We start from the raw sequence: 13,213 nt of genomic DNA, 5'->3' as shown, positions 1-13,213 counted from the left end.
AGTTGGTTAAATTGTTGACGCACGATCGCGCACATGTTGTGGATTCCCTGGGAATTAGGAAGAAATCAGTACTGTGAAATATGGAGTACATCGACAATGCTACGGTTGGGGCTGTTTCGTCGGCTTCCGGAACGGTGAATAAAATTCTTTGTTGCGAATGTGGTGTGCCGATTGAACCGAACGCATCGAACATGTGCGTTCCATGTCTACGTTCGCATGTCGACATCACGGAAAACATTCCGAAGCAAGCGGTAATTTTCTTCTGCCGAAACTGCGAGCGCTACCTAAACCCACCGAATGAATGGGTACAGTGCAGTCTGGAATCCAAGGAACTGTTGAGTCTTTGTCTGAAGCGTTTGCAAGGTTTGCGTCATGTGAAACTGGTAGATGCAGGTTTCGTTTGGACGGAGCCTCACTCGAAGCGCATCAAGGTAAAGCTGACCGTACACGGAGAGGTAATGAGTGATGTCGTGCTACAGCAAGTGTTCGTGGTGGAGTTTACGGTGAACAATCAGATGTGTGATGATTGCCACCGAACCGAGGCGAAGGACTTTTGGCGTTGTATGGTGCAGGTACGCCAGAAAGCAGTCAACAGGAAGACACTATTCTACCTCGAACAAATGATACTGAAGCACAAGGCGCATGAGAACACGCTCGGAATCAAGCCCAACACTGGTGGGTTGGATTTCTTTTACGCGACAGATGCCCACGCCAGGAAGATGGTTGATTTCTTGCAGGCAGTCCTGCCAGTAAAGGTTACCAACTCTAAGAAGCTCATTTCGCACGATATCCATAGCAATTCGTACAATTACAAATATTCGTACGCTATCGACATCGTACCGGTGTCGAAGGGTAGTTTGGTGTGTTTGAGCAAGAGATTGATGCAGCAGATGGGTCATATATCGCCGATCTGTTTGGTTTCAAAGGTGGCCAACTCGATTCATCTCATAGATCCACAGACGGCACAATGTAAGTGACCAGTAAGGCGATCAAAACGTTATCACACTATTTCTAAATGTATTTTTTATTTCCAGTGGCGGAAGTACAAAACATGGCCTTTTGGAAGACACCTTTTGAAGCGGTCTGCAATCCCAAGCAGATGATCGAATTCGTTGTGATGGATGTGGAGATCATTCGGGAGAGCCAACGAAAAACGTTTCCTGGTCAGGGTCCAGTATCTCAACGTCATTCGCTGGCAGACGTTTGGGTAGTGAAGGCATCCGAGTTGGGCATTAACGATAATACCATTCACGTCAAATCACATCTGGGTAATTTGCTGAAACCTGGTGATTCCGTGTTGGGATACGACTTGCGCGAGGCTAACATAAATAATGCCGATTTTGAGAAGCTAAAAGCTGACCTTGTGCCCGATGTGCTGCTGATAAAGAAATCATACGATAAGACAGTGCGTAAGCAGAACCGTAATTGGAAGCTGAAGCATCTGAACGAAGACGTAGCGGTCGATACGGATATCGAAAACGAGTACAACGAGTTCCTGGAGGACTTGGAGGAAGATCCAGAGCTGAGACAGAATGTGAACATTTTCAAGGACAAGAACAAGCAGATACCGGTAGATACGAACGATATGGATGATCCGTCCGTTCCACGGATCACGCTCGAAGAGATGTTGGACGATCTAGTGCTGGAGGATGAAGAAATGGGCGATGTTTGAGTATGCACACTGTATCTACATGTCCACCGTAGAAATCATGTCATTCGATATAAATAAATGACAATTTCAATATTGTTTCACTATACCTCACTGACTGTGTGTATGTTTTTTGCTGTTTATTGGGTTGTCTGGCTTTCTTTCCCCATAGAGCTACACATTTCTTATTTGAACAAAGCAGTATAAAGTATGTATAACGTATTCATGCTGTGTTGGTAGAAATGGTACACCATTCACTACGAAATGCAACGAAATGACTGGAAACAAACCTGCTGTTTGAGATGTGAGTTAGCAGAACGGACAACTGCCAGTGGGGCAGCAGATCGAGAACAAGAAAGAGATACCCACATTCCACTAAGATTATAAAGGGATTGCAAATATCGTAAGTAGCGTTCGACTAAGAAACACATCGCTTTTTGCTTTGTTGTAAGGTTTGATATTCTATTAGGCAACTAACTGGGGTTATCCAATTCATGCACATGTGTGATTGGCAACGTAATAAGTTCGATTACGGGGTTTTCTTCTGTGTCCTGACTGGATAACGAAAAATTGCAAACCAAATCCTCGAAGATGTAAACAAGCAAAAAAAAGAAACTTAAAACAGGCTTACACCGCACTAAAACATTAACACTGGTTAATAGGATTGCTGCTACTGTGAATAACGTTTATCGAGCTGCTGCCATCGGCGGTAACGCCGGCATGCCACCTGGTGCACCACCACCACCGCCAACGGCCGTGCCTGGTCCAAGCAAGACCTGCTTCTGTTGTGATTTTTGCATCTCCTCCATTTGGGCACGCTCAACCTCGAACACAACCGGTGCCAACAGGACCATGGAGCTTGTAAAGAAAATCCACGACACATTACAGGTGAGCGAATACAGTCCTTTCACGCTTCGTACGGTAAGATCCGTTACGGCACCGGAAAACTGGCGCACCGGTGCAGGGAACATTTCCGTCAAACCCCAAAGTCGTTCGCCCAGGCTCTCATCTGGTTCCTGCAGTGGTAAGATAAGTGTTTATTGTGTATCAAGCCCTTTCTTGTGTGCTATACATTTTGGGGTAACTTTACATACGTCACTTACGTCATCGTAATCGTTTGCACTTGTGCGTGCCACTGTCTTTGACGGTTGCGGCGGGGTGGATGCGGAAGGTCGGGAAGAGGAAGGTGCGGATGGTGCCGATGGCGCAGCTGGTTGTGCTGGGGCTGCTGCTGATGACGAGGAGGAGGTAGAAGCCGCAGCGACAGGTGCTGCTTCCGGTGCAACGGCTGTTTTCACGGGTTCGGATTGTTTGGACTCTTCTTCTGGCTGTGTAGGCACAAGACATAAAAAATGGAACATGAATTAAAAGATTGTTGCGCAACAAACCAGCGGCGCACTAATTTATCTTTGGTGGGCTAGGTATAACGGCGATGTGATGTGATAACAAAACAAACTTCTTTTAGTATTCCTATGCAGAACGAATGCGTATTTGGACATTGGTTTCACAGCGAAATTTCCTCAAAAAGAGTACAACATTGCTGTGCAAGTACTACACGACACACGCCTACTGGAATCGCCTGTGTGCACTGATAGTACGTACCGTTGAGGGTTTGCGTTCCGGTGTTTCATCCTTGCTTCCGGTGGCTGATTCCATACCACTGTCTTTATCTGTAGAAATTTCGTCCTCTTCAATTTTTTCCACCAGCACCACCTCTGGGTCGGAATCCATTCGTACTGTGGGGAAGATGGGAGTGCAGCGAAGCGAGCTCTGTGTCTACCCGTACCAGTTTTGCACCAGTGTTTCACAGCTCACTGCGTTGCGGTATTTAGTTTAATTGCACAAAGTGTTTGTTATTTGTAACCGGCGTTACTCAGGACAGAAACACCGCACAACAATCTTTTTTCTTCGACAACTGTAGCTCTTGCTAAGGAAAAAACACATGCAATCTCCTCGTTTTTGGTGTAGTTTGTCAGAATTGGCCGCGATCGATAACAGCACCGATGACAGCTCTGTGTTGCTGTGTAGCAAAACCTTCGGCAGTCGCCTGGATGACAATGTTTGGCTGTATGTCAATTGAAAGCATACTGTTTGACAACATACGCAAATCATGTTTTGTTTTGTTGAGATTCAGGTTGTAGAGCGTGGTTTCCCGGGTTATTGCATCACAAGATACTGAAAGCTGTGGTTCAAATGGCTCTAGCAAGAAATGTGCTCGGTCTAATTTGGCGACGTAGTATCCTGCAGATAGGTAATAGGTCTGTAGGTTTCAAAGTTACCTCGCCAATATCGTGCATAGGAAATAATTCAATTCTCCGCTCATGTGAGTTAGGCATTGCATTGCATCATCACTATAAACCGAACATGCTCATTTGTATTGCCACATGTTTTCTCTTGTAGCGTTCTGTACAACAAATGCTCCAGTAGTTGACGGTGCTCAAAGTAATCAGACAGATGAGTTAGGCCGGATACAGGCGCGTAAGATGAGCCTAATTTTTACATGCAAAGTGTGCAACCATCGGAACATGAAAATGATATCCAAGCAAGCATACGAAAAGGGAGTCGTAATAGTGACGTGTGATGGTTGCAGTAATCACCATCTGATAGCGGACAATCTGAACTGGTTCACCGATTTGAACGGAAAGCGAAACATTGAAGAGATACTAGCAGAGAAGGGAGAAAAGATCACAAAAATATTTGAAAAGTAGTTGTTGTCCTGTGACATAAAACAACCACTATGTTCGGGCTATACGGTGGTAGCGGCGCCGGTCCCACACGATAGGAGAGAGATAACGTACTATCCGGATCTTTCCCCGTTGCAAGGACAGACTATTCGGCTACGTGGTAAAATAAGTCTAGGGAACCAGAAATGGCAAGCATAATCTAGCGGGTCGTTAAACCAAGGAGGAGAAGGAGATGTTTATTTAAAAAATGAAAAGTGAATAATGTGATGCATACTGAGTGTTATCAGAGAATAGGCAATTATCGGAGATTGTATTAAATTATCAAGTATATTTCAATCAGAATTCGATTCATCTGTAGAAGCGGAAGTTGAAATGGTCCTGACTTTGTCGTGTGTTCATGTTTGACGTTAGTGTGAATTATAGAAAGCTGTTCTCGAAGTCTATGGAAGCAGTGTCTCAAGGGATGTTTATCGAGATTGCTATTGTTGATTTCTGATATACGCTTACGATGTGGAATGTTGATTAATGGTACGCCGTATTGTGTACTTTACATTTCCTACCCCTGTTCAATACGCCCACAGCGTACAAAATGGTAATAAGTCTCTTCAAATTTCTGCGCTTTAGTATATGGGGAAATCCAACCTCTTAGGATGATGTATAATATTGAGGGTTTAAAATTGTGGGGCGGAGTGTCTGTTTTTCAAATCTTCTTTTACTTGTGCTCTGGCTTTCTACGGCACTGTAAACAACTGTGTATGCCTTGTGATGAGACAGAGAGTGATTGCATATTGAACGAATATGAAACAGAAATGATTTAATTGGGTGCTCCAAAAGTCTTTGGTAATGATTAGATTTTAATGAATGGTCCACTGTAGAAAACTATGCTCAAGTTTAAACAAAAATTACAGATTTCTCTGGCAACAGTCGTGGTTCAATTCCTTCAGTTTAAATTGGTATAAGCCTGATACTGCCATCTATATCTCATTTAGAAGGTGAAATGTATGAAGGTAAAAAAAATCGACTGTCATACCCGTGCTAGCGCCACCTGGTGGACATTCTTTGCTAATCCATAAAGCTGTTAGCGCCACCTACATGTAATAAATTGAAAAATATGTAACTAGCGTTAAAACAAATATCAGCGCTAGCGCTACCTGTTTGCCAACAGCCGTATTGATTATATGTTCAGATATGCAATTCGCAGTACATCGTGCCCCGAAATCTCGCTCACACAGAGCAGGGTCGGCAAAGTGCGGCCAATAGATTTGATTATTAAATTTGGAAAGACCTTACAAACAGCACAAGATCTCTTCACCAATTTGTGATTCATCATTGACATCAACTGTTTCATATTTGTCCACATTTTTGAACAAAATTTCTTTGGTCATCTTTTCCCAAGCAATTAATATTCTCGGTAATTTTTGTTTTTTTTGTTAGAACGGCCTGGCCGTATCGACTTATTTTACCACGTAGCCACGGATAGTCAGTCCTTGCTACGGGGGATTGGTCCGGATGGGATTTTGGTCCGGTCCGTTCGTGTGAAGATCGGCGCCGCCACCTTCATGCCACCGGACCGCCCCATATTCTCGGTAATAATTAAATCGGCTTAGAATCTATCTTAAGTTTATTCAGGTACAAATACATTAATTTCTTAATCCTATCACCCATACTATTTGTGTTACCACTAATGCTTTTACCCATGTAACCTTTTTCTTGTAAATTCCATGCAATCTAAGTGTGTATTCGAGGTTGCCTAATTATAGGCGCCAACATTCTCGACCACTTAAAATTCACAATTTTACGCAAGTTCGTGTAATTAACTAAACAAATTCCTTACCAAGAGTTCATCCATGCAATCCATGGGAACCTACCTACTCATCGATCGCATTGTTGCCTCATATAAACCTCCAAAATGTGGAGCGCCTGTTAGTATAAAGTTCGACTTGATTCCTTGCTCGGTGCACCATTTGCTGCCAGCATCCTTCATCGCCTTAACAAAGTCTCGTAACTCGTTCGAAGCACCTTGAAAATTCGTTCCATTATCGGACTGAATTTCCGCTACAAGACCCCTCCTTGCAACGAATCTGCGAAGAACTGTTAAACATCCTGAGGTTTGAGACTCCCTGTTTACGAACTCCAAGTGTACAGCTCGAGTTGCGAAGCATACAAATACAGCTACCTACACCTTAGTTGGTACTGCTCTCCGTTGGCTTCCCGTCACATACAGTGGTCCGCAATAATCCAATCCGAATACAGCAAATGGCCTCGCCTCCGTAACACGTGACCTTGGCAAGCTTCCCATGGGTTAGGTAACACAAGTGGGGTTGTTTCTGCAGCATCTCACACGGTTTTTTCGGTGCTCCACAACGACGAGTTTCCAAGCCTTCCGAATGTGCCGATTTTCGTGATAACTGTTTTCCTACTTATGGTAGTCTTACTTCTTCCAGGAAAATGTTCGAGTTGTGCATGTCGGCAAATAGCCAAATCCGCTTGTTATAGTTCCTTTGTAGTTAGAATTGTGACTGTAATTTGTTTATTGATCAACGAACCGCAGGGCCCTCTCGATAGCATAACAGATATACATGAAACTTTAAATCTTTACATCCCGGAAAACGACGCACGAAGTGTATTAATGTGGTTGATAAATACTGAGTTCGACATGCCAGGCTCGAACACGATGCAGACCTCATTAAAGTTTCCTGCACGTCAGCAGGAACGGATCAGACGATCCAAACACCGTTCGCCGATCATCCACGAGCACGGGCAGGAACGTAAAGGTTGGTGGCTGAGAGTAGTGCAGGAGACTCTTTGTGACCATTTAAAAGCCCCGCCACGAACAATCGCCTTGCGTAAAGTACCCTTTCCTCGAGAGGCGTTGGTTCTAACAGCAAACATCTCGTCCTATAATCCAGGTGATGATTTCAGGAGCGTAGAGCATTTGTATTCAGTAATTGCTGGGGTTCGCGATCGGCTGAACTATGCTGTACTTCGAAGGACAGAGAGCCAAATCATTACGCCAGGAATTAAACAGCTCAAGCGAATCCTAATATGGCATGGCCGATAGGACAGCGAATACCAAGGAATATTTTTGCATCATCAGCGTAAAGGAGATGGTTGTGTAGTTGGTAGTATTGCTGAAACGTCATTGATGAAGATAGATCAAAAGGCCCGAGGTTGCTGCCTTGTGACACGCCTGAGGACGCCAGAATGGTGCTAGATAGGGAATCGCCTATCCACACCGAACAGCAGCGATCGCTGAGGTGAGATCTAAACCATGCCACTAACAAAGTTCCCCCAGCATATTGTTAATGCAAGCAATCATCGAGGCAGTTGCTCGTGTACGCGGATTTGGAGATACGCGGTTTTTGGAAATTTGATAGCAGAGTTAATTTGTAGAACAAAATCTAAGCAAGAGGGCGAAAAATTGGTCAAAAATATCTTCCCTTGTGGTATCAATCATTTTTTTTTTCGTTTAATTTAACGTATTCTTTCAAAAAGTCGCCCGATTTGCTGAATAAATTAAGTCCATTAGAAGGATGTCAACCATGTGACAGAAGTATGCACGATTTTACTCCCGGACTCGACTTATTGCGGAAATTCGAGATACGCGGATGTTTCCCGGGTTACAGTGGTCTTCTAAAAGAGCGTATCTCGGGGACTGCCTGTAGTCCCTAAGTGTAATCCTGCTATAAATGTAGCCTGATGTTTGTGCCGCCGATGCACCAGTTTTTCGGGGCGATGACAGCCCACATTATGGGATGGCAACGAGGATCTGTCAGTCCATCGTTGCTTGTGGAAAGTGTGCCGAGTGAATTTTTGATAGTGAACGTGAATTGTGAGAGTGAATTCAGAATAAGATATTCTGAAATATTTTTACTTTTCAGTTGCCCTTGTTTTGTCCATCGTCAAGAATGAGTTTTGGTAAGAGTAAAACAAATGTTTTCAGTATTTCACGAAACTATGTCAAATATGAATGAATAATTACTATACAGCCGTGGTGGTTTGAAAATAACTTTTACGTTTATTATTCATCTCTTATTTCCATCCATCACGCCATCAGCCGCCCCACTCTCAATAACAAATGTATCCAAACTTTCTAATTCATTCCACTTAGGTCTTGCGCTGCTATATATATATTTTTTCCTCTTATATCTGCTCGCCATCACTTATCGCCGAGCGTATGCATTAAAGCAGTACAGTAGTGTTTGTGGTAACGGGTTTTTAGTATTATGTTTTGATTTATATTTTCCTGTTTTTAAATGTTAAACCAAACCCATGCGGCATGCTTGCATTTGACTAGAAGATGCTCACCCACACTTGTGCTGTTTTTGTTCAACAAATCCACACCGTTTTTTTTTATCTATCTTCCATGCGGACGTGTTATTGGATGTATGTTTTTTCATCAGTTGTTGTTAAATCACAAGAGAAAGAATCGTACTGAAACACAAAAAGTGTGTTTGGGTGTTTTCTTCTTCCCTTGTTTCTCTCTTGTCTACTTTCCTGTGTTTTCGCAATAAATCTACCTTTAGTACTTTGGTTGGACGATGTTGTTGTCATGTCCGTTCTCCATTCCCCCAGACACTCGCTCATGGTAAAATCAGGAAAACGCCATCCGCCAACGCATATATTACTGTATATTTTAAAATCAGTACACACGGTTAGTTATTTATTGTATGATTTACTGTGTTGTTTATCATTAAACCTCTCTCTAACGTCCATCTTGCTGATGAGTTGTTTTCGCGTCTAGCGCTATCAAAACATCGGATTTCACCTCCCACCCTTCCCCTTTCCATTGCGCCCTGATATGATATAAGAAAATGTGTGTGTGCTTTTCGCCCTAAAGCCGAACAGAAAACTGCAAGATGTAACCCTAACCTAAACAGTAACAATAACACTGTTGTCGAGCCATTGCTAAAATGTGTGCAATGCGTGAAACGTTTAACCACTTGCTTCTTTGTGCTTCGGCTATTACGCGCCGAACAGCACCCCAAATAAAATCACGACAATGCTCAATGACTCACTGTAATTTAACATTCTCTTCGCTTGGCGCATGTGTTAAACTCATTTGTATGCAACCTTTTGTATGTTGGTTGGGTTTTCTTTTTGTTGCTTTCTTCATATTTCACTCAAAAAGGCCACAATATACATATATTTCGCTCTTTTTTGTTTTTATTACTTTATTTGTTTGCTATGCTTCTGAATTTTAACTGTTTGCATGTAAAATGTACGCTTTAGTGCTTCTCTTTTGGCATGGTTGGCATTGCAACTGGGGGTTAGCTGAAGAACGCCAACACACTAGACTGAATGGTAATGGGACTGGTTGGTTGGTTGCATTGCGGATTTTTGGTGTTTGTGGTGAGTAAGTAAACTGGCGGTACTAACTATAGCACACTAGGTTGGAAAAGGTATAGTTCTGTAGCGTGCAGTGAAATTCCTCTTGCACGTTCTCATAACAGTCGTAACCCGTATGATTGACGACCTTACCTTTTGAAAGATTGTTACTTCGGATCGGATAAAATAAAAACTCTCAAAACAGAAACTACCTCCATTCGCTAGTGATGGATTAAGGCGTTAATTGCTTAAAGCATGCAGTCAAAAGAAGTTGGTAACCAATTAGTTATGTTACTAGATCTACCGATTAGTTTTGGTTTTGTTTACCCAACGATCATCTTTTGGGCACTGAAATGATCAGCTTAGTTGGGTTCAATCTCAGAGAAATACTTGAAGTTTGAGCAGTTTTGAAACATTCCAATTGTTCATCCAGATTACTTCCGGTTACTTCCGAAAATACTGAGAGCGTTGCCTAACTAGGCATCGAAACTAGATAAATGACGAATACGTCATTAACGGAGCAATTTCCGAAAGTTTTCGACCAATAAAACCACGTCTGTTTGAATCAAAACTGGTCTAAAAGGTATCAGTTTATCTTACATTCTGTTCAATACTGTACGCGGTATTATCGGACAAAATGTTCCGATTGTTTATGAGATTACACTCATGTCGTGTGGTAGTCGGTCCACCAGTCAGAAGTCAATATATACTAGTTTACTATATACTGTACTAGAAGTGACAACTCCATCAGTTTGTTTGAGGCAAACACGGCCACTATAGTGCTTCGATGTATGGTTCGATATATTTCGTGCCAGTCGAGTATGGAGAAGTCACACCACTCCATGCGTTCGGCCAACGTGAAGTCTGTGCAAAGGTCCAATTGGTGAAGAACTGTTTGACCATATTGGATATTCATATGCGGCAGGGTCTGTCCAAGCCATCTTTGTCGAAAAGCCAAGCGACAACCCAGAATTACAACGACTGCAGTTTCTGGTCAAAGAGATGTTGCTTATTCGAAGAGGAGATTATATTCATATAATTTCGTGACCAACAAAAAACTTGGGAGATTCGTTGTGAAGTGTTTCTATTTAGTTGGCAGTCAGGTTTCTCAAATTTCCGCCGGTTTAAAATTTATCGTTTTTTTTAATGCGTACATTATAAAGCCCCTGTTCAGCAATGGACTACCCAGAGCTGATCCTACCAGATACACAGAAACAGCTTGAAAACTTGGATGTTGCATGGGCAACTGGTGGAAACCAACATATTCTTAGTTTTCGATGATCATCATCACGTAGTTGTCTTTCCATATTAAGCTTGTGGCTTGACGGTGATTGCTAATTGACTGAAGTGCTGAAGCCATCCATTCGAGTATGACGGAAACTAACCGGTAAATGTAATATGAATAATATGTAATATGAAAATGAATGTTGCAATAAAAGCAACAACTTCTTTCTGCTCTCGGCAACAATAACGACATGATTTGTTTATTCTTCCGCAGTATGACGGAAATACTCCCAACTTTGGTATCCCTTGCATACTAGCACTTTTAGGTAGTAGTAGAACGTTTGAGAAGGAAAATTTGGAGCTTTCCAAATTGAATTACAATTTGCTACCATCTGATGGTAGGTACTATACAGCTAACACGATATGATTTGCGGTAAGAGAAGGGGTTTTGCTTATATGGAACTCTACAGCCGTTATTTAGTATGTAAAATGTGTGTTCTTAGACATTATTAGTTCAGCAATAGGATGCTTATTTGAATGCTGTCGCATATGTGTGTTAAAATAGCTATGTGTTTGCTATTCTTTTGGTGAAAAGCCTTAAGATTCACGCACATAGAGACGTACAATAGAAGCCGAACGGAAGAACCAGTAACGTCCAGTAACGTAAGTAAGCCCACCGGTTAAGCATAGAGTAATGTGTAACAGGCTTAACATTTTATCACGCACTCACCTTCCCACACATTGTCATATCTTAGCTCCTAACACACGGATAAACTATAGTTGGTTTGCTTTTTACGATTTACGCGCACATTGCCTGGCTTGCTGTGCTGCACACAGATCAGCAAGATTTAAAAAAAGTTCCTCCAAAAATAGCTAATTATCGCTCCCGAATTATCGTATTAATTGGGTGATCGAATTTGCAGCTTCTCGTTCTTTACATTATTTTTTAGATTGCTGTCTGGTTTTCGTAGTTGGTTGCCACCTTCGCTTCTCATTACACCGTAAATGTAGCAGCGTGTGTTTAGCTCTCTGTTTGTTGTTTAGTACAAGGGCATCATTTGCATCAAAACATTATGGGATGGTGTGGTACAAAGGAGTAAATGTATGGATGCGGTTGCATCTAAGGAAGGAAATGCAGGTGAAACCTGAAGAAAAAAAAAACAGAAACAAATCATGCATCTTCACAACGTCCCCATCTGACGGGGGGAATTCGGAGGAGACAAAACGAAGCACGGCTACCGGCTTTATAACGTTGGTGTTTAACTTTGAAGACCGTTTTTCTTTAGCTTATTAGCCTACCGCTTATGTGGGTTGTTACTTACATTCGCACACACAAACACGCGCACACATACGTACACAAACACATGCCGTTTAACTACTTAGGGTCGGAGGTTGAAGTGATCGTTCCTTCCGAACACTCACACGCGCAGTAAGTCTTTACACATTCGGGACTGGCTAGATGGGGCGCTGGAACATATTAGTTGAAGGTAAAAAGCTTTCAAGTTTTTGGGTGCCTAAATATTGGGCTTTACTGGGAAGGACACTAAAGTCGTGGGGCATTGGGACTCATCACCCTATTGAACCAACCGATCGCCAACCATAGGATCGACTGATAAGGAGATGACGATGGAACAATAACAGGAGAAAAATGACCTTTGGGTAAGAATGTGTCACCATCGGTTTTTTTTTTTTGTTTGACTCTGCCATTCACAAACACATGGCCTGAGCTTCCGTAAATGAGAGCCGCACGTGTCAAAAATATCGTTTGTTCTAAAAACTGTTCTAAAAACTGACCCCGCTCACTCGGTTATGCCTTAACAATTGTTAGTTTATATTACCCCAGCGATTGTTTATTGATTTTTTTTAAATTTTATTTCTTATTGTGCACGTTACATGTCATTCGGCGGCCAAAAAGGTATGGCATATTGTTTGGGAGTGTAAAAAGGTTGCATTTCAAAAGGAAGGATAAAACATACTTTCAATATTGGGATGCGCTTCGCACTTGGTGTAAAAATCAGTCACTCGACTTTTATTATTCTGTGTCCACTGTTTCCCCTAAACTCGCAACAACTTTCTGCATTGTGTTTCTCGTTGGGTTTTTTTTCCAATCCATCCCATCCCGGGCGTGTTGTGTATAAAAGCGTTGCGATGCATGCCGTAACAAATGTGTTGAGTGAATGCATTGCTCTTGCAATAACATTGTTAATTACATTTAGCATTCACGTTGTGTAGATTTGGTTTAACATTAAGTAACAACAACTGCGTAACGATTAGAGCATATATTGTTGCCTTTTTTTTTTACTTGACGCGATGCGACTTCGGTTTCGCT

At 42.2% G+C, this 13,213-nt stretch overlaps 3 protein-coding genes across 3 annotated transcripts; 2 read left to right on the top strand and 1 right to left on the bottom strand.

The window, feature by feature from the left end:
* The first annotated feature begins 80 nt into the window (after positions 1-80).
* LOC128712655 (60S ribosomal export protein NMD3) lies at positions 81-1,672 on the top strand. Its single transcript, XM_053807542.1, has 2 exons — positions 81-969; positions 1,035-1,672. Exons 1-2 carry the CDS (start codon positions 81-83, stop codon positions 1,670-1,672), a joined length of 1,527 nt encoding a protein of 508 aa, XP_053663517.1.
* A 662-nt stretch (positions 1,673-2,334) lies between these two features.
* LOC128713591 (mitochondrial import receptor subunit TOM22 homolog) lies at positions 2,335-3,379 on the bottom strand. Its single transcript, XM_053808451.1, has 3 exons — positions 3,251-3,379; positions 2,752-2,976; positions 2,335-2,664 (listed from the first exon to the last, which is right to left on the bottom strand). The coding sequence occupies exons 1-3, from the start codon at positions 3,377-3,379 to the stop codon at positions 2,335-2,337; spliced, it is 684 nt and encodes a 227-aa protein (XP_053664426.1).
* Positions 3,380-3,841: 462 nt separating this feature from the next.
* On the top strand, positions 3,842-4,356 carry LOC128714383 (DNL-type zinc finger protein-like). Its single transcript, XM_053809257.1, has 2 exons — positions 3,842-3,971; positions 4,049-4,356. The coding sequence occupies exons 1-2, from the start codon at positions 3,842-3,844 to the stop codon at positions 4,354-4,356; spliced, it is 438 nt and encodes a 145-aa protein (XP_053665232.1).
* Positions 4,357-13,213: the final 8,857 nt, after the last annotated feature.

Source organism: Anopheles marshallii, chromosome 3 (genome assembly GCF_943734725.1).
Source record: "Anopheles marshallii chromosome 3, idAnoMarsDA_429_01, whole genome shotgun sequence".
In the NCBI taxonomy this organism is placed as follows: Eukaryota; Metazoa; Arthropoda; class Insecta; order Diptera; family Culicidae; genus Anopheles; species Anopheles marshallii.
This window is presented reverse-complemented; position numbering and strand designations above follow the sequence as displayed.